Source organism: Gigantopelta aegis, chromosome 6 (assembly GCF_016097555.1).
Source record: "Gigantopelta aegis isolate Gae_Host chromosome 6, Gae_host_genome, whole genome shotgun sequence".
NCBI classification, from domain to species: Eukaryota; Metazoa; Mollusca; class Gastropoda; order Neomphalida; family Peltospiridae; genus Gigantopelta; species Gigantopelta aegis.
Window position 1 is genome coordinate 91447879 of NC_054704.1, and position 21555 is coordinate 91469433.

A 21555-nucleotide genomic window follows, 5' to 3' on the forward strand; every position below is an offset into this window, starting at 1 on the left:
TAACATGGGTTTCAATGGCAGATGACATCTGTGTAGTGAGACCTCAGATGCTTGAACACTTTTCTGATCTAAGTACGCTAAAATTCCCCATACCCGTACTACCTTGCTGGAGAAAGTCGATTTATTTGTATGTCGACTCAGTCTGCGTAGTAAATTTGTAGGAAAAGAAAAGGATATTTCTTTAAAAGTAAAGTTTGTTTTATTTAACGACACCACTAGAGCACATTGATTTTTTTTATCTTATCATCGGCTATTGGACGTCAAACATATGGTCATTCTGACACTGTTTTTAGAAGAAACCCGCTGTCGCCACATAGTCTACTCTTTTACGACAGGCAGCAAGGGATCTTTTATTTGCGCTTCCCACAGGCAGGATAGCACAAACCATGGCCTTTGTTGAACCAGTTATGGATCACTGGTCGGTGCAAGTGTTTACACCTACCCATTGAGCCTTGCGGAGCACTCACTCAGGGTTTGGAGTCGGTATCTGGATTAAAAATCCCATGCCTCGACTGGGATCCGAACCCAGTACCTACCAGCCTGTAGACTGATGGCCTAAAAGTTAAAGTTTGTAAACAACAACACTATAGCACAGTGGCTGAACACTACCCAAATCTGACAATTATTAGCATCATGAATGACTGGCACAACCACCGGTGGGGAAGTACATTCCTTGTTGATGGATGCTTGCCATCACAGCTGTCTAAATGTCCATTGATCTCCGTCTTTAGACAGGTTCAGGTGTGGCAATCGTAGACGAAGCATCTGATAGTGGTTCATCTAGGAGCAGTCTCAACAGTCATGACTGTCCACGTCATTTGGAATCTGCGTCATTTAGACAATCAACTGACGTCACGGGAAGTTACTGTGACAACTGTTACAGACAACGTAAAAAACATTGTGATGTGATCGATGCTACATTAACTGGGAAGATGTAACCTTACGTAAGTATTATTATTTTGTTGTTGAGTTTAATATTAAAAGTACTGACATTCAATCCCACATTACATTTCTGTACTTTATACAGGTATATCTTCTCTAATAGTGAATTAAATATGGTCTTAAATACCATGTGTTCCCATATCAGTATATTACGTTCCCCACTGAACCCAATGAATGCATCGTATTCCAGGGCTGTAACCAGCGGAGATTTGGGGGGGGGGGAGGGGGGGGGGGGGGAGGGCGACAACTGTTTATTGATATTGACGTTTTAAGTATGTAACCTCCCTATAATGACTGCAAAATGGCTTCCTAGAGGTTTGCACCTTCCATGCTCGTTCATTCCAAGAATTCATCTGCCCTCCCACCCACACACACAAAATGGTAGCTACGGCCCTGTATTAACCTGCTAAACAGTTCTTTTTTTCCGGGGCACTCTAAATTTCGACCGGCCTCGGTGGCGTCGTGGTTAGGCCATCGGTCAACAGGCTGGTAGGTACTGGGTTCGGATCCCAGTCGAGGCATGGGATTTTTAATCCAGATACCGACTCCAAACCCTGAGTGAGTCCTCCGCAGGGCTCAATGGGTAGGTGTAAACCACTTGCACCGACCTGTGATCCATAACTAGTTAAACAAAGGCCATGGTTTGTGCTATCCTGCCTTGGGGAAGCGCAAAAAAAAAGATCCCTTGCTGCCTGTCGTGAAAGAGTAGCCCATGAAGTGGCGACAGCGGGTTTCCTCTCAAAATCTGTGTGGTCCTTAACCATATGTCTGACGCCATATAACCGTAAATAAAATGTGTTGAGTGCGTCGTTAAATAAAACATTTCTTTCTAAATTTCGAGGTGAAGTTACGAAGCACTCTCTCCTTGTATCCGCGCCTGTCATGTCATCTAAGTCGTCATCTTAATGAATTAGTATTCCCGACATGTTTCCCCATATAGGCTAATCGAAGCAAGTAGTCCAAGGCGGACCCAATAAATTGCAAAACCCACACATTTGATATGTCCGATTCGGACTACGAAGCATTTTTCGCGACCATAGTGATGTCATTAATGTGGGCGTGGTACCATTGCTACGCCCTCGGATCATACCCGTCACTCAACAGCTGCAATAACCGTGGCCTAACTAGACGAATCTCGTAAAAGGATGATGTAAATATAACTTAGGGTTGGGTGGGGTTTGTTTTGGGAACAAAATAATTATTTTATTTTTACATATTTATTGTAACTTTATTACTGTTAGTGAAAGTGTTACGTTTTAAAACAATGTACTAATTTACTTCCTGCTGAACTACATTGTATATGTCGCATGTAGGCGTAACTTTCTTCGTATAGGTTAGATGGCATTAAGACGTTTCTTCGTATAGTTTAAAAAAAAAAATTAAAGTTTGTTTTCTTTAACGACACCACTGGAGCACATTGATTAATTAATCATCGGCTCTTGGATGTCAAACATTTGGTAATTCTGACTCGTAGTCATCAGAGGAAACCCGCCAAATATATGCACTTTGCCACAGACAGGAAAACACATACCACGGTTTTTGGAACGAGAAAAAACCCCGATCAGTTGAATGGATCTACCGATGTCATATAGGTTAGAAGGCACTAAGATGTTTCTTCAGAAATCAGAATGGGCGGAGCGAAGCGTAGCCCATTCTTATTTCTGAAGAACCATTTAAATGACTTCTAACCTATTAAGACGGAATTTCATTGGTTCATTCTCTCAAATGGGCGGAGCATGCAGCACTACGAATTAAGACGGCTTTTCATTTCATTTCAACTTATTTTCGTGCTTATATCCAATTAAGGTTCAAGCACGCTGTCCTGGGCATATACCTCAGCTATCTGGGCTGTCTGTCCAGGACAGTGGGTTAGTTGTTAGTTGGTTAATGGTTAGTGAGAGAGAAGAGGGTGTAGTGGCCTTACACCTACCCATTGAGCCCTTAAGAACTCGCTCTGGGTTGGAACCGGTACCGGACTGCGAACCCTGTACCTACCAGCCTGTAGTCCGATGGCTTAACCACGACGCCACCGACGGCTTTTCGGTCGTTCTTCATGATTTAGACAGACAAAATACATGGGCGGATCCAGGAAATATTTTTAGGGGGGGACCAAAAAAGAAGGGCACATTGACTCGTCAAAAGGGCACCTTACTACAAGTTTTGATATTTACAATTAATATGAATTCCTACAGTTCTACGTCATAATATACTAGCAATAATGAAGTAAATTGGCGTCACTCGCGTTAGAACCTCAATGGGGCCCCATTGAGACTCAATAACACAGACACATATCTGCAAGCTTGCGCATGTACACGAAAATCTTGATTTCATTTATCTACAATATAATTATTGTTTACTTAAAAAAAAAAAAATTCTACAAACAAAAAGGGCACTTGGACATTTTGAGGGCATTTGAACAATTTTTTGGGGGGACGCGTCCCCCTGGTCCCCCCCCCCCCTTGGATCCGCCCATGAAATAAAAGTATGCGATTGGTTGAAATGGGTGGACAACGTTCAGTTGCCGTCTAAAGCCATTCAGCAATCGCCAAAATTTAGGTTAGATACGCCCATGGTCTAACTATAGGATACATCACGGGTAAAATCAAAGGGACCGACACCAAAGCGTGGTACAAGTATATATCAATTTCAGGTAAACCGAAATAACAAGATTAGGATCAAAATGCTGGATGATTCAATAGAAAATGAAGAAGTTGTAAGGACTAAAAGCCTCCAAAAGAGAAAGTGAATCCCCAAACAACAACAACAACAACAACAAAAACCAACCAAAGGAAGAAGAAAACCAGGTAACAGCCGAGTTTCCCGTTCTGACAGTAAAATGTACTACAACTACAAAGGGCAGAAAAGTGAGATACAGCCGTCCCTGATGGTCAGTTGGTCGGAGAATGAGGTGGACGGAGTTACCTACCATTATCGTCGCGGTGTCGCTAAACGGGAGGAACTCGACCACAGCAGAATGGCGGTTATTGATAAACATGCGCTGAGTGTAAGTACTCTATGTTCATGGTTATTTGTTTTTACCAACTTAAATTTGTTTTGTTTAACGACACCACTAGAGAACCTTGATTTATTAATCGTCGGCTATTGGATGTCCAACATTTGGTAATTGTGACAAGTTTTAGAGAGAAACATTACATTTCCCCATTAGTAGCAAGGGATGGTTATATGCACCATCCCACAGACAGGATAGCACATACCACGGCCTTTGCAGGCACGACGGAGCAGGGTAGTTCTAGTCCCCCAATTATTCTGAATAAAAAATATTACTGGTAGTAAATCTTAAGACAGATATGAATTTTACTTGTAGAATGCAGGAAATTGCATTTCAGGACATCTAGATTTAAAATTTTTACGGGATTCATACCCCGAACACCCTACAAAATCTTTGCTTTGCGCCCTCGATCTCACCCCCCCCCCCCCTCCCCAATGTCTACTTGTTTCCGCCGTGCCTGCTTTGTTATACCAGTCTTTAATGAATGCAGTCTTGTATGTTTTAGATACCAGACCATCTGTTCAGAAAACCCTTACGCGACGTCGTCAGGTACCTAATCCAACCAGCAAACGATGAGATCGAGATTGCACGTGCACTGTTTCGATGGATCACTGCGCAGAACTTCGATCTTCCAATTTACGATGACCCGGATGTTAAGAAACTGCCAAACGATTACGCATGCGTACTACTGCATAAAGTGAAAACGGGGAGTTTGGAATATGCAGATGTTTACAGAGATATGGCTAAGTAATAACTAGAATTAGAAATGAAATCATTTAAAGGGACTGTTTTGTGTTTGCTATCATTATCAAATGTTTCAGACTAATGCTACGTTCAGACTACCAACTTTAACGACGGAGTTGCCCAACTCGCCGATCTCTGGAGTTCTGCGACTGTCCACTTGCTAGTCTAAACGCTGTTACAACTCGATTCTCTTCGCATACAACTCCAACGTCAGGTTAGTTATTAATCTGAGCACACCCGTTGTAAATCGCGATTCGGGAGTTGGAGAAAATTACAACGCAACCATCGAGTTGATCAACTTATCGTGATAGTTGATAGTCTGAACCTAACAAACACGTAGTCATTTTAACAACTAAAGTTACATGTTAAATACAGTTTCATGTTTAGAATATCAGTGTCACTTCATTTTACTTTCTAATATATATATATAAAAAATTCATACGTACGAAATTACTGGGAGGTAATTTCTAGTCTCGGTTCTAGAAACATTCAGAAGATGAAAAAAAAGCAAAGCAAAAAAACAACAAAAACACCACCAAACCTCAGTTTGACACCCAATAGTTGATGTATGTTTCGTGCTGGGGTGTCGTTAAACATTCATTCATTCATTCATTCATTCATTCATTCATTCAGTTAATCACAACTGCAAACATATGCGTTTATTTGTAAAGGACATTTTCACGACACACGACGATTATCCGTGCGGTTTCAAATGACCTCTATAGCAGGTTTAACTATATGTTACAAAAGATAAAAAAAAACACCCCAACAAAAACAAACAACAACAACGAAATATAAAAACTAAAGAGTTGTCACGCTGCATTTCTTTTCATTTTCCAGTTTAGCCAACATAGAGTGTGTGAGGATAGCAGGCGTCCGTAAAGTGTTTCCCAAGGAACCTTGTCCAACAGTCTGCAAGCTCACAACCTGGGTCTGGGTGTCTGTCTTGTTAGAAGGACGCTGGCGATTGGTAGATTGTCACATGGGCGCCATCTACTGGAAAGAAAGTAAAGAGTCTGGCAGTGCGGACCTGAAACCTGGAAAAGATGGACGGAGATCGCTGGCATCCTTTCTTAACGATTTCTATTTTCTGACAAATGCGAAAGACTTGATTGTGTCACATTTTCCAAACGTCGAGCACTGGCAACTGTTATCAAAGCCAGTGAAGAATGCAGAGTTTATGACCATGTCGTATTTGACGCCTCACTATTCGTTTTACTCAATCCGGGCAATTCATCAAGACAGGTTAGTTGTACAGACGACAAATGGTGAAACTTCGTTTGAATTCGCCTTTTCTAAAAATATCCCAATGCAGTTTTCGTATCGGTTGAGGAAGATAGACGGAAATGATTGTGCAGAAGCACCACAGAATTTAAAAGAGTTTGTGTTCTTGGAAACGAACCGGAGAAACCATCTCGTCAAGTATTCGATAACACCTCCCGAACATGGTCAGTATGTATTTGATTTGTTTGGCAAAGACAGCTCTAATCAGAAAAATAAAAAGATGTATCATCTACGTTCGTACCTTGTCCAGTGTTTCTACGTTGAGCAACCATTTTGTGGATTCCCGCACAACGAACTCGTGGAATGGGGACCTGGAATAGCAGCAGACGCCGCTGGTATGATTCCAGTCAGCCATTTTGAAGGAATAGCAAATACGATTGATGGCAAAGTGGAAATTGTCTTCAGTTTGTCAAAACGGCTGATATTTGACCAGAAGCTGACGAAGAAAGATTTAATTACTTCTAAATGTTATGACGCCTATGCTCTGAACAGAATTGAGAATGGGCAAGTCATATTCAGCGTTAATCCTCCAAAACAGGGAGACTATTGTCTGAAAATATTAGCAACGGAAAAAAACGGAAATAGCCAGTTTCGAAATGTATGCACCTATTTAATTCGCTGTTCTGACATCCTGGAGGAACCCACGCCGTACCCAAAGGAGGCCTGCGGTCGAGTCGGCGTGAAGAATGCCTGTGGTCGTCTTGGCTTGACACTCATCAGTCCCCAGTCGCCGGTCATATACTCCCCAGAAAACGGGAAGATCTCCTTGAGGTTTCTGTTGTTCAAACCTGTTCTTCTGTCACCCAAACTGTATTACTGTGACGAAAAAGGTAACACAGAGCAACTCACGGCATGTTTAAATCAGCACAGGCGTGCCAGTGACGTAATAATTCATCTGAAATTTCCCAGACATGGTCTCTACCACTTTCGTCTGTCCAGCAGAAATCCCAACAACGACGAGGGTTTTGTTGAGGTTTACAATGCCATTATACACTGCAACTGGCCCTCGAGGGAGTTTCCCACCGAACCGCCATGTTATCTGGACGGTTGGAAATCGAATTACATACTCCATTCTCCCAAAAAGAAATACCTAGCAGCTAAATGCAGCGTATTTGTTTCCTTGACCGTACCTGGTGCACACAGCGTGATTGCGAATAGCATATGGAGAAAATACAAGTTGCAGCGAAAGAGAGACAGTTTGTGGGAAGGTTATATTGAAACTGAAGAGTGTAGTTCTAAATCTGTCTGCAAAGTCGCAGCTTGTATGGACAAACGGTTATCGTCGTATTCCTCACTTGTCGAATTTACGGTGAGTACAGTTCGAGATTTTGTATCAGGTCACTCAGGTAATCGTAGTTTACCGTGCATATATCAGGGGCGTAGCCAGAAAAAAAAAGCATTAAGCACGCCGCTTTATTGGGGAAACTAAATCACTGAAAACAGGGAAGAGGATATTTTCAGATAGCCTCGACCTATTGCCGGATTTTTTGGCATTACGAACGTGCATACTGTGCGTAATGGGCGCTACATCTTTGTATATCTACCTAAGGTTCGGGCAGAATGTGTTATTTACGGCGGGGAATATTTGTTATGACGTCAGCTTCTGGAGGACTTAAGATATCAACCTGGGGGTGACGTCACTAATTTTTGGGGTTGACGGTTTGGAAAGAAAATAACAAAAACAGCTGTTGATACTGGTGGGGTGTGAATCAATTCAGATAAATGTAAGTATTGCTTTTATTAAGGAAACGATACATTATTCAGGGTTAAGATAAGTGTCAGGGTTAGGGTATGAGTCAGGGTTAAGGTTAGAGTCAGGGTTAAGTAAGATTCAGGGTTACGGTTAGTCAGGGTTAATATGGGTTACGGCAAGAGTCACGGTTAATTTGTGTTTATTACTCCAGCAGGCACTCATAACGGGGAAACTAAAAATCATAATTTCTCACTGAAAACATAATCATGCATTGTTTTAACGTGCACTACTATTGGACGATTTGACGCCAACAAACCAATCACCTTGTCGGTACCAAATATGACGTCATCACGATTTGGGAAAGCACACACAATGACGTCACGTAGTTGAAAGCGTTTGCGTTTATGTCGTTCTGGTTTCAGTGTTCAAATAGCTGGGGTAATAAATAGAATAACAAACTTGGTACCCGTTATTATCATATTTATGTCCATCGTGAAATAATTTCACTTGTCACTCACATAAATTTGATAATAACTGGTAACTCGTTTATTATCCTGTATTTATTTAACCCAGGGTTGTGGTTAGAGTCAGCAAGAGTCAGGGTTATGAAAAAAGCCATGGCTAAGGAAAGAGTCAGGGTTAAGATAAGAGTCGAGCTTAAGAATGAGATACGGTTAGGAAAGAGTCAGGGTTAAGTATGTGCCAGGGTTAAGGTAAGACTCAAAGACTCAGGGTTAAACACGAGTCAGTATTACGAATGAGTCAGGGTAATAAGAGCCAGGGTTACGGTAACAGAGTCAGGGTTAAGTATGAGTTAGGGTTAAGGTAAGATGCAGGGTTAAGTATGAGTTGGGGATTAAGGTTAGAGTCAGGATTAAGTATGAGTTAAAATCCGAACCAAATTATTAACAACTACGATAAATTACTCTCCTACCTTTAATTACAGTTAGATATTCACAAAATTTTGTCCAGACACAAAACGTAAAATTACAGTGACACAGCTTCCACATACGAGATTGTAACGATGTCGTCACCGATATCGACATAGCTGAAATTGCATAGGGCAAAATACATCCAGTTTTTTTGCCGTCTGTCATTTTGCTTGTTTATGGAATACTCTTTAAGAGGGGTGGGTCGATATGACGTAATCTAACAACGTCATGACATGCACTCATCATTACGTCAGATTAATTACGTCACATACTTTGGAGGCTTTCACACCTCTTCAAGAGTATTGCACACACAAAAAAAGAAGAAGCAAAATGGCAGATGGTGAAAAATTGCATGTTTTTTGCCCTATGCAATCTCAGCGAAATCGATATCGGTGACATTGTTACAGTCTCCTACATAGAATCTGTGTCACTGTAATGTTTTTTTTTTTCACGATTTATGTTTGGACAAAAAGTGGAGAAAATCTAACAGTAATTAAAGGTTGGAGAGTAATTTATCGTAGTTGTTAACAATTTCTGAATTTGGTTCGGATTTTAAGGGTAAAGGCTAGAGTTATGGTTAAGGTAAGATTCAGTGTTAAGTATAAATTAGGGGTTAAGGGTAGAGTCCAATGTGCCAGGATTAGTTAAGTATGAGTTAGGGTTAAGGTTAGCGTCAAGTTTAAGGTAACGTCAATAATTCAGTCATCACCAAACGTAAACAACTACAGCTAATCAGTCACATTGTTTGTTTTCAAATGCAGATTCTGTCCCAATCTGAAATGCAAAGACTACAGGATAATAGCTACCAAATGGCGATTCAGCGAATTAACCGACTTGAGAACGAAGGAAAATGGCGCCATCCACCAATCAACCCCGATGTTGTGTGCGATGTCGATGACGACGACATACCGCCGCAGTTTGTCACTGGCGACAAAACCACGGCCACACTTGACACAGGAGAAGCTGCGGACGCTGCTTTTCCAATAATTGCAGACTGCGAATTTTCGAAAAGCTTCCACATAATCTCAGCAGACAAATTGGAATCGGGCGACCACGGTACAGAAACTACAATATTGGTAAGAGTTGCCTGCTTTAAATGCTGACGGCGTACGATATATATTCATTTACCATTATCGTTCGATTATATAATGAACTACATGCAATAGTCTGGACTCGAGTTTTATCTTGATTGTAAATATTTAGGTTTGTTACTGGCAGGGTTCGAATTTCACCACGGCACCGATTGCAAATGCTGTTGTTCCCCCAAAATTGGATGTTATCGATGGAAAGGGGGGGGGGGGGGGAATATCATGCCCAACCTGATTTGCTACTGTGCCTTTTCCCATACATCCCATGTTGTATGTGTATTCTTAATTGCAAAAAAAAAAAAAAAGTTAACAGTTTTGCGAAACAATTTACAATTTTATTTTTAATCTCGATTTTTAGCAACCAAACAGTTTTACCTAGGTTCCTCTACAACTTCTTGGTGCCCTAATTGTTGTCACTGAACCGAAGCCACACTTGCCATGTTACCTCAAAATATTAAAAATCGACCCACGTGTTAGCACATACATGCATGCAAACATACTGGATTATTTGGTGCCTCAAAGCCACTAATAGTTTTGCCATAAAGATGCACGCCTCCAAAACCACAATCTGAAATCAGTTGCGGTGGTGGTGGTGGAGGGGGTCATATGGAATAAAGAGTAGATTATTACATGTCGTGCAGCATACAAAACAAAAACAAAAAAAGACCCCACAAAAAAACAAACACCAAAAAACCAAAACAAACCAGTTTCAAGATTTTTCCGACCTCTTAAATTTGGTATCCTATGCCTGTGCCTAGTCGGCCTGTTTACTGATCTTATCTGATCTAATTTGATCTGATCTCAACATAGTTTCGTGCTTATATCCAATTAAGGTTCAAGCACGCTGTCCAGGACAGTGAGTTAGTTGTTAGTGGCTAGTCACAAAGAAGAGGGTGTAATGGTATTACACCTACCCACCGAGTCGTTAAAACTCGCTCTGAGTGGGAGCCGGTGCCGGGCTGCGAACCCAGTACCTACGAGCCGTATGTCCGATGGCTTAACCACGACACCACCGAGGCCGGTACCTGTTCACTAATACGGCTCTGCACGCATGTCCTTATTTCTTCTAACCAATGAAATCGTTTCAGCCGGTAGAAAAACACATGAACACGAGCAGCAATGCCGTAGGACCAAGGACCAAAAAGAAAGCACCAAATAAACGCACCGGTTTGAAAAAAACAACGCAGAAGGAGTCACTAACAAAGAATCGATCGAAAACGCACAGCTACGACAAAGGGAAAAAAGAAAACAAAAAATCGTCTCTATACAACGACTTTAGTGCAATACAAATTCGACTGACTAAAATCCTCTCGGCAAAGCTTTCAGCTTCAAAAAGTCAACCAGCTAAAACTCGTCCAGCGAAATCCACTCCAGCGAAACGGATATCGGCTAAAATCCCTGTGGTAGATGTTGGTCGTTTTCTGTACAGCTTTGGCGATCCGTCGGGGCACCATGCGGAGAAGAAGGAAGATTTGGACAAGAAACCACCAGGACGCAAAGAACACCCCAGAACGCCAGCAGTACACGGCGGAGTTAGCTCACGGGACGTCATGAAACAGCTGGACCTGGAGAAGACGACAACCAGTCAGGTTTCTGAAGGCGCTGGAGGCGATAAGTATGGATCATGGACCAGCCCGTCTGACTCGGACTCTGAAAAGGACGTAAGTACTTCATCGAGTAAACGTTACGCACATGGCCTCAGATTACAGTTATCTTCCCATTTGGTTGTCCCAAAATCCGGAAATTTGACCGCGCAAGTAGTCTGCTGTTTGACTGTGATTATTTCATGGCAGACAGCTATGAAGTGGCAACTGTTTGACTGAAGTGACAGGGGAGAGCATGTAGTTTGTAAACATGTGTAACTTGTTGACATTGAAGACTTGTTTGTGGTAATTCCGGCCCATGCAAAGGTAGTGCTTTTTGTGTAAAATGGGTGTACTCCGGCCTGTTTTAGAGGGTGTGTCTGTTTAAACCAATATGCTGGGAGAAAGAGCTGGACAACAGGGGTTGTCCTTTTCAGGGTATGTGTCCCCCATGCAGCAAAGGTACATACAAAACTTCACGGGCCTGCTGATATTAATAAAAATGTTATAGCCACTAAGGCTATATAGAAACATATAGCGAAATTAATTGTGGTCTGAGGCCACATGCAGCAATTACTGCATGTGCATTTCATGTTCATCAAAATTAATCATCTACACACACAAAAATATTGCTGCGTGTATTCGACACAAAATGGAGTATGTTTTCGTTATTTTTGCTAATTTTATCAGGACCAATTCAATTCAATTCAGTTCAGTTTATTGCCCAATACCAAACAGTATGGTGTCAGCAATCAGATATAAAAATTATATAACATCAATAACAACAAAAACGTTCTGTTATGTTCATTATAATTGTATTATGGTGAAGTACACTTACACAATTATGAAATATATTTACTGACCTTTACCTTGGTTTGAGTACTATTACAATTATTATAGTAATATTCGCTTACATTCCATAGCATTAATTATTAAGATTTCCCCCAAATTCACATAACCAAAACATGCTTCTTAGCTGATGCAGATTTCCGAGTATGCTCGATGGAAGACGGAACAAAACAACAAGACATGCCAAAACTACGAGAAGACAGAGCATGACTATCGCAGTACGTATCCGTCACCACACCCAGGTTACCATATACCAAATCGTTTCTCAAGCATAACAACGTTAACAATACACAACTGATTTAAACATCTAAATGTGTTAATAAAAGTGGAACATTGTATTTAAGGGAAAATGAGATGTCACGTGGAATTTAAAAGTTTTAAAGAATGTTTAAGAAACATTGGCTTTTTTGTGACCTATATTTGTGTTTACAGTTTTAATCATCGGTGCACCATATGGATGGATAGCATGAAAGATGGATGGATAATGGATGGACAGACGGGTAGATGGATAGAATGAAGGATGATGGATGGACAGACGGGTGGATGGATGGATGGATGATGAATGGATGGATGGATTAATGGAATGATGGATAGATATAATGAAGAATGGATGGATGATGGATGGATTAATGAAATGATGGATGGATGGGTGGAATGTTGGATTGATGGGTTGGTGGGTGGTTAAGACAGACTGGTTTCTTTCAATACATTCATATAAGTACACACGTTTAACGTATACAGTGTGTGTGTGTGTGTGTGTGTGTGTGTGTGTGTGTGTTAATGAATTTTTTTTTAACAGAATCTCATCAAACGTCACAGTTAATCATACCACTGATCTATATTATTTGTATGAATTTTATCAGAATCACGACTGGCTGTGTTGAAAACTCGTCTCCTGTCTAACATCCAGAGTCGAGACAAACTTGGTCTGAAGGAGGCTGTGACAGAGGCGCAAAAAGAAAACATCGCCGTGGACACGGTCGAATTCGCCCAGGCCACCAGGACAATGTCCATGCTCAGTCTCAGAGATGGTAAACAACAAGCGATAATTGTAGTGTGTATTGTCAACTGAATTAGGTCAACTGAACTGTATATTGTAGAATCGGGTTCGGTGCAAAACCACAATGGGTACTACTTGTACTACTACTACTACTACTACTACTACTACTACTACTACTACTACTCCTCTACTACTACTACTGCTGCTGCTGCTGCTACTACTACTACTCTACTACTACTACTACTACTACTACTACTACCACCACCACCACGACCATTACTACCACCACCATTACTACTACTACTACTTATACTACCACTACCACCACCACCACTACCACTGCCAATACTACTACTACTACTACTACTACCAAAATTTCATATACTAGTATAAAGAAATATTATTATTGAAAAATCTACGGAGGATGGCTTCACGGCTTTATGCGCACACATTTTGCACACAGTCTTAGTCTAGGAAGATCATAAAATGCATTGAATATACATAATTATATTAATATTCTAAGCAAGGAAATATGAGTTAAAATAGTTAACTTAATGGTCGCTTTAAACAGCATAATAATAAATGCGTAGTGTTATTAACAACAAACCTCTTTAAAACCTAGTCAATAAATTCAACGAAGATTATCAATTCATTTTCTCTCGTTACAGAAATGAGAGACTACATAGATCAGAAAGATTTGGAAGGACTCAGAAGCGCAATATCAGCCATCCAAAGACGCGGCTTTGTGAAGGATTTGTCCCACGACCTGGTACACGCTAAGGCCAGTCTGAAGCTTCTGGCGAGAACGTCACAAAAGCGATTCAAGCTGGGTGTTATCGATATCCCGACATTAGCCGAGATCTTCCGGTACCGCGAACCATCTATGGTCGTGCACCGAGTGTTTATGGCGGCGCTTCTGTTGCTGGGGATCCCCGAAGGAATAACAAAGGCCTGTCAACTTTTCAACCAATATAATTATTGAACACAGATGAGTGACATGTTGGTCTAAATGTATTCAACTGTTATATCTATTAGTTGATATTGGAACCAGTAGAATATGAAAAAATCATAACAGAAACATGAAAATAGAGGATAATACATGAGTGGCCGTTAGATGCCATTTATCTTACAACGAGTTACATTTTTAAGCAACGAGTTGTAAGATAAATGGTAGTTAACGGAAACAAATGTATTAATCGATTTCGTACATATCTTCAGAAACCAGGTTTTAAGCACATTTTATCATCTCTTTCAGCTAAAGGTTATTTACAGCCTTTGCACTTTTAAGTAACTTACGCATCACAGACAAATGAGTGTCAGTTTATCTATACATCACAGTGTAATCGATTTCGATCGTACTGTCTTTTCATTGGATGTATGGCATTGATGACCTGGTCATCACCTAGGAGCAGCCTGTCGTATGTCTTGCCACTGTTAACACATATGCATGTGTAAACAAGTATGTGTTATCAAAAATAACAAATGATGTTCTCACCAACGGGTGTGTACGAATCTTAAGAAAACTGCACGATCGAAATCGATTACACTGTGACATATATTTAATCTGACAATCGTTTATCCATTTGGCTCGATTGGATCGATTATCAAAATACATAGTCGATAGTGGGGGAAAATGTTGCCAATGGCTGCCAAACTTCTCGAAGACAACCTTTTTGGCCATACTAAGCAAGGTATTTTAGTGATTTTAAAATGTATTTCTTGAGCATGGAGAACCCTTTAAGCCTACCGCACACGAGAGCTATCAGCTGAGCAAAATGTTACTTGAGACTTTTTGCTCAGCTAATAGCTCTCGTATGCGGGCAATTTTACTGAGTTTTCGTCTCTCGTGGTCGTGAGGAAAATATCTATCGTGTTTGATATGTTTGATCACGCGTGGCAAAAATCTCACCGTGTGCGGACTACGTGAGCTATCAGCTGAACTGAATTTACTAACTGACCAATGAAAACACGAACATTGCGTCAAAGTGACGTCATCGCTACGGTCGTAAGCAAAGTAGCTCAGCACTTAGCTTATCATGTGCGGTGAAATTGTTCAGAGCTATCAGCTAAGCAAAAAGTCTCAAGTAACTTTTTACTCAGCTGATAGCTGTCGTCTGCGGTAGGCTTTAGAAGTTGTAAAATCTTTCTTTGGCACTTTCTTAATTTGCATAAATCCGATATGGCTGCCAACATCCTTGGAAATGGCTTTGGAGGCAAGATCTCTCACAAAAAGTATCATTGATCATTTACTGTGGTCACGTACACATAATTGTGTGACTAATTCATATCTAATGAAGGTCATTGGCCAAAAACTAACCGCAGAGATGCATTTGCATTTGTCCGTGTATAATATGTTACCAAACGTTTAACATAAGATTTGTAATCAAGGTATATTTTATCCTATATTTTAGGGATATAATGTTGATGATATACATGCAACTTTTGGATAAATATAGGCAGACAATATAACTAGTCAAACAGCACTGCTCTGGATAGACACAGATTCAGCTATATAACACAATCACCACAGACAAGTGTCATCTAATAGATCACCACCTCCAGTTCATTTAAAATGCATTCAATGGCTATAAAACTAGCACCTTTGTTTCTATATAACACCACACCTAAACATCTTTAAATCTATCCTTGTGATTTTCTTCTCTGAGGGTTACTCAAAGAGAATAATACTAATCATCGATTGAAGAGTTTTCTTTATCAGCAGCTGATATATTGGCAGGGGAGATCTGCCTTACGACAGGACTATCTCATCGTTGTGCAGCCTGTCTTGCAGGAGGATCTGATGACTTCAGACAAGGCTGTTGGTGCTGCATCTCTGTCATTACTGGAATGAGGTTTCCAACCCCAGTCAGTGGGTTCCAGTGCTCTCTTCACGTCTGCGTGTGCTGATAAGCTCTGATTTTGCAGATGTTTCAGGCAATGTCTGGGTGAGGCTGAACACTGGAAGTGCTGGAATCTACTTTCTAGTAGAATAATTGCAGCTTCAATTGGTCCAAGGTGTATTCGTTTTGGCTTCCACTGTACAGACTAACCAGTGCACTTTCCTCAGCTGTAGCAGTTTCCTTATATGTAGCCAGTCTGATGTTGAACACTTCTGCCTGGAGATTAAAGTCTGCACTGTTTTACGTAGCTTTAAAACAACACCTTGGTCAATGCCAAACACACTTGATGTTGTGTGACATCCTAACAAGGCGTGGACAAGGAGGATGTTCTCGAGGACATTTGCACCTAGAAGCAGCATTGTGAGCTTTACGTTCCGGCATCGTGGTTACTTGTATGCCCCTGCTTTGGTTTCAGGGATGAAGTACATTTCATGGCGAATTAACAGATTAGAATCATCACCCACGAGCACTCTGTTGGACGTCGAAGCACGCTATTAAACTGTTGTCAAATAAAGGAGGAGTGTAGCTTAACAGGTCATACTGAAATAATTAACTTTTCTTTGCGTCTATACACTTTACGGCAACCTGATTGGTCCAGAGGTGCTTACTTTTTTTCGTTCATATCTCTATGAACTGAAAAACATTAAACCACGCCTACTACTCCCTCCCCCACTCCCCACTGACTCGCACTACATTTGTGCAACAAACCGGAATAATTAAATTTTCTTTGCATCTATACACTTTACGGCAATCTGATTGGTCCAGAGGTGCTTACTTTTTTTCGTTCATATCTCTATGAACTGAAAAACATTAAGCCACGCCTACTACCCCCTCTGCCCCCCCCCCCCCCCCCACTGATTCGCACTACTTTTGTGCAACAAGCCGGATTATTCAGGCAACCATATTTAGATATTTTAAAGAAAACACACATGAAAGCTACAAAAGCAATAAAAAAAATGTATATGATAAATTAATGGAAAATGCTATAGCAGAGTACACATGTAGATCTATACGCACTGATTTAAAACAAAACAAAAAACCCTTTGCTAATCATGAAATGAGACTCCGTCGGTGGCCAAAGAAATCAGTGTGTACCACCAAGATGTTGCTGTCGTAAGGCACATCTCGACTGTCCGCCTGCATGTTGACCACAACTTGAGTTTATCACCAAGATGTTCCTGTCGCAAGGCAGAACTCGACTGTCCGTGGTGGTTTATTAAATAACACTGTACTCAGAAACTTTGTTGAACAATTAAGTCGTAAATGCTTATGACCCATCACCCATGCCTCTGGAGTAGACCATGTATTAATAACTTACAGATGACACTGAATGTGTGTTTCTGTCCTGGAGAGCTTTACTGTCGTCTTCCTGTATTTATCCAAATGCTTCAAACGTTCCATGTATAATACCAACACTTTATCCTTAAAATATAGAGGATAAATATATTTTGATGACAAATATTATGTTAAAGGTTTGGTAACATATTATACACAGACAAATGTTATGAATTGAAAATGTGATAAAAAGGCTAAGTCTTGCGTTTAACCCCTAACCTTGACATCAAAACCAAATAAAATGTTGACGTTGGATATTTTATATAGTTAAAAATAAGGCATTTCCAGGGATCTGGGCAGCCATATTGGATTTATGCAAATTAAGAAAGTGCCCGTCTAAATTTTATATCTTCTAAAAGGTTCTTCATGCTCAAGTAAACTTTAAAATTGAAATACCGTGTTTAGTACTTGTTATATGATCAAAAAGGTTGTCTTTAGGCATTCTGGTAGCCATATTGAATATATGCAAATTATGCCTATTTCGTCAATGTGTATTCGGGAGCATTTTTAATATGTTGTAGTAGAGACCTCTCTCAAATGTATTGTAAAGAAAACATTTCTGTTGCAATTTGTGATGGATTAAGCACCCAAATCCCCTAGATTGGCTAGTTTAAAGATAGTCACTAACGGGCCTGTAACACTACTAACACCTGTTTTACCCGACTTGACTTGACTTAGAGTTTTACGTGCACATTCAGAACAAGCTGTTGTAACACACGCCTGTTATGGCAACTCTTTCGTTTTTGACAAACATTTTGACAGCATCTTATATTTATTGCAGAAATGGAAACGATGTCAACAAATCTGTGTGACCATTGGTTCTGTTGGTCTAAACAGGCGCGTGCATCATTTGGTCATTGATGAAGTGCACCCAATGATCGCCGCCAGGGCCCGGCAGATCATGGAGACCTACATTCCCGAGCAGGCTTTAGGTGTCAGCCCTGGAGTAGCTGCTCTGTACAAATGGGTGAGATTTACTCAGTTATGCGGTACTAAGATAATACATCAATGTTTAACAATTAATTTATTTAAATTTAGTCCGATAGAAATCAAGCCTTACAGCCAGCCAATTTTCGCTTTACGTTTCAACGTTTTTGTAAACTCTTTTGACTCGTTCTCGAAATGGTCATTCGGTTTATTGTGTAGCGTAAAAACCAGTTCATCAAACGGTTGGCTGAACGTACCTCAGATCCATGCAGTTTGGGTTTTTTCGTACTATTAATATATTATTATGAACCAGGCATGTGTGCAGAGGGAACGTTAGTGTTGACACACACAGACCTCCCCCCCCCCCCCCCCCCCCCCCCGCTCCAATAAAAGTCTATTTTATTATATGTAGTTGGTAGTTGGCCACAATTTAGCCTGAGTACTCTGACTGTAAGAGAGCAAGTCGGACCTCTGGACGGTTATGACGCTTACATTACATAGCTTGGTCTCTGACTAATGAGAACGTCACAACCATCCAAATGTCCGTCTGGATCTCTTACAGTCAGAGTACTCTGGCTAGCCACAATCTAGACCCCCGTCCTGCACAATTCCCTGTTCACGCGCCTGTAAAATGAACTGAGTTGATATTATCAGTTTGTTTATTTTGTAGACTAGACAAGTTATTGATGAGGTTTTGCTCGACACTGAGGACCCCGAAAATCCAGTACCACCTGCCAATGAAAGAACCCAGAGACAGATCCTGCGCGCGCTGTGATGTCATCAATACCTTGTGGAGCAGACGAGGGGAAAAGAGGTCAAACATGGCAGCATCATTTAAACAAATAAACACATAAAATAATTTTAAAACTCATTCCGACCTTTACGGCCTTTAGTGAGTTGATGAAAAACAACGTATGGACATAACTAACAGGATCATTTTGTCACAGATATATATATATATATATATATATATATATATATATATATATATATATATATATACGTGTATATATATATATATATATGTCTGTATAAAAATTACGATTTTATTATGTCAGTGTAAAAAAATATATATAAAAAAATTGCATGTTTATAACAATAGAAAGAAGTGAAGAAGTGAAATTATGTAAGTTTTAAAATATGTAAAAAAATGTATAGTATTCTGTGGAGTTTTATATATTATTTATTTACTATTTAAAATTTATTTTAATCTATACTGTACATGAAATTGAAAAATATATGACTTTGAATTAGGTTTGTCAATCCGTTCATCTTTCTATTCTTCTATCTGTCTTTCTGTCAGTCATATAATAGTTTTTGGAGAGAACATTTAATAGTCAACATATTTTTACCAATTTTGTTGCAAGAGTGTATTTCAAATTATAGTAATAATTATTTTAATACAAATAATTATGTTGTACATATAGGCCTATATGAAATTGTTTATTTTATTATCCTATAAACTCTGTATAGAAGCATGTTTCGTGTTATTAATTTTATCAAGTTTTTGTTTTTCACCCACCTCTCTTTCTTATAAATTGTATTTTTCTGTATGTCGGAAAGTACATATAAAACAGCCCTTGCTGCCAATGGAAAAAATGTAGCAGGTTTCTCCGACGACTACGTGTCAGACGTACCAAGGGCCAGATTTACGAAGCCTGTTTTTCTTAAACGCAGGTGTTTAAGCATTGTAAATGTATGTAGTTACACGCTTGTAAGGCATAAACAGGTGTTTAAGCACTGTAAATATATGTAGTTACATGCGTGTAAGGCATAAACAGGTGTTTAAGCATTGTAAATGTATGTAGTTACACGCGTGTAAGACAGGTGTTTAAGCATTGTAAATGTATGTAGGCCCCTAATTCATTACGTAAGTCTAAAACAGGCGTTGTAAATTCGGCCCTATATGTTTGACATCCATCAGTCAATGATTAATAAATCAGTGTGATCTAGTGGTGACATTAAACAAAATAAACTTCCAGGCGTGTACTATGACGAATATTGGGACGTCAAATTGGGGAGGTTGCATGGCAACTGAACGAACATGGCAACACCACTTTAAAAACGTTAGACCTGATGGCTTTCGGTTCACTTGCTTCTCTTGATTGCATATTGACAAACAAATCGTCCGCCAGGCGCGTGTGCAGGACTCTGGAGCGGTCTAGACTATGGCGAGAGAAATTTATAGCGGTGTCGAGTCATGTTTCCCCAAATGATACACTGAAAAAAGAAGAAACCCCCCAACTGCACACGCGCCTGTGAACAAAACCTAAAAGGAAGTCAAAAGCACCCACGACTTGCTTACACTGACCGACAGTTTATAACATCTACACCAGGCGCGTGTGCAGGGGGTGGGTTTAGTAGTCGAAACCCTCCCTGCTCAATATTATTTTTTTTCAAATACATTTTCCGGGGTAGTATGACTCGACCCCCCCCCCCCCCCCGTCCCCCGATAAAAGAGGTAGTTATGGAATGCGTTCTGTCTGCATTCAATATACAAGTTAAAAAGAAGTGTGTTGTGCTGGGAGGGGGGGGGGGGGGGGGGATTTTGTTTTGTATTTTTTTTAAAGTATCTACAGTTTGTCCCATTGTAATAGGATGGGGAGCACTAGTGTAGCCAGGATTTTATAGATTGTGAAGGTCAACCCACTATGGGGGTGGGGGGGTGGCGTACAACCCACACTGCATGTATGTATTTTTTTTTAATACAGAAGAAAAAGGTTCGACGCGCGGGGGGGGGGGGTGGCCCCAGTTTCCCCCCCTCTCGCTACATCACCGATGGGGAGGGGCTTTCTACTGTCGTAAATAACATTTATACTTGAGGTAAAAGGAAAGGAATGTTTGGCGACACCTCAGCACGTGTTAAACTACTGCTATTTGGTGTCGCCTAGCGACATTTGGTCAACACAGTGAGAGAGGAATCTGTTCTTGTTGCCACAGGCTACTTATACCAAACAGCAGTAAGGATAGCACGTACCACGACATTTGCTATACTGGTCGTTGGGCAGGAAACGGCCAATGGGTCAACAGAAGAGGTTGGGTCCTATCGCCCAAATATTTCAGGAGAGACAACATCGAGGTAAAAAAGAAAAGATTATTATTATTATTATTATTACTAACCCGATTTTTTTTATCGAAGTATTTGTTCGGATAAAACGTTTACGCTGGCATCACTCCCACTCCCCCGTCCGCAGCGTATGGTGTGTGTGTGTGTGTGTGTGTGTGTGTGTGTGTGTGTGAAAATATTGCTAATTGTGAACAGCAAAAA

General features: G+C 40.4%; 1 protein-coding gene across 1 annotated transcript; it reads left to right on the plus strand.

Moving 5' to 3' along the window:
* The first annotated feature begins 834 nt into the window (after positions 1-834).
* On the plus strand, positions 835-19762 carry LOC121375172. Its single transcript, XM_041502452.1, has 11 exons — positions 835-944; positions 3593-3946; positions 4458-4699; positions 5537-7289; positions 9367-9681; positions 10782-11354; positions 12253-12343; positions 12989-13156; positions 13794-14074; positions 18142-18327; positions 18958-19762. Exons 2-11 carry the CDS (start codon positions 3779-3781, stop codon positions 19060-19062), a joined length of 3882 nt encoding a protein of 1293 aa, XP_041358386.1. The 5' UTR covers positions 835-944; positions 3593-3778; the 3' UTR covers positions 19063-19762.
* Positions 19763-21555: the final 1793 nt, after the last annotated feature.

Excerpts from the sequence above, each read along its gene's own strand:
- LOC121375172 (XM_041502452.1), top strand. The coding sequence starts at position 3,779 with ATGTACTACAACTACAAAGGGCAGAAAAGTGAGATACAGCCGTCCCTG. Across the intron at positions 4,700-5,536 it reads GTTTACAGAGATATGGCTAA|TTTAGCCAACATAGAGTGTG; the intron begins GTAATAACTAGA and ends TTCATTTTCCAG. Across the intron at positions 18,328-18,957 it reads TAGCTGCTCTGTACAAATGG|ACTAGACAAGTTATTGATGA; the intron begins GTGAGATTTACT and ends TTTATTTTGTAG.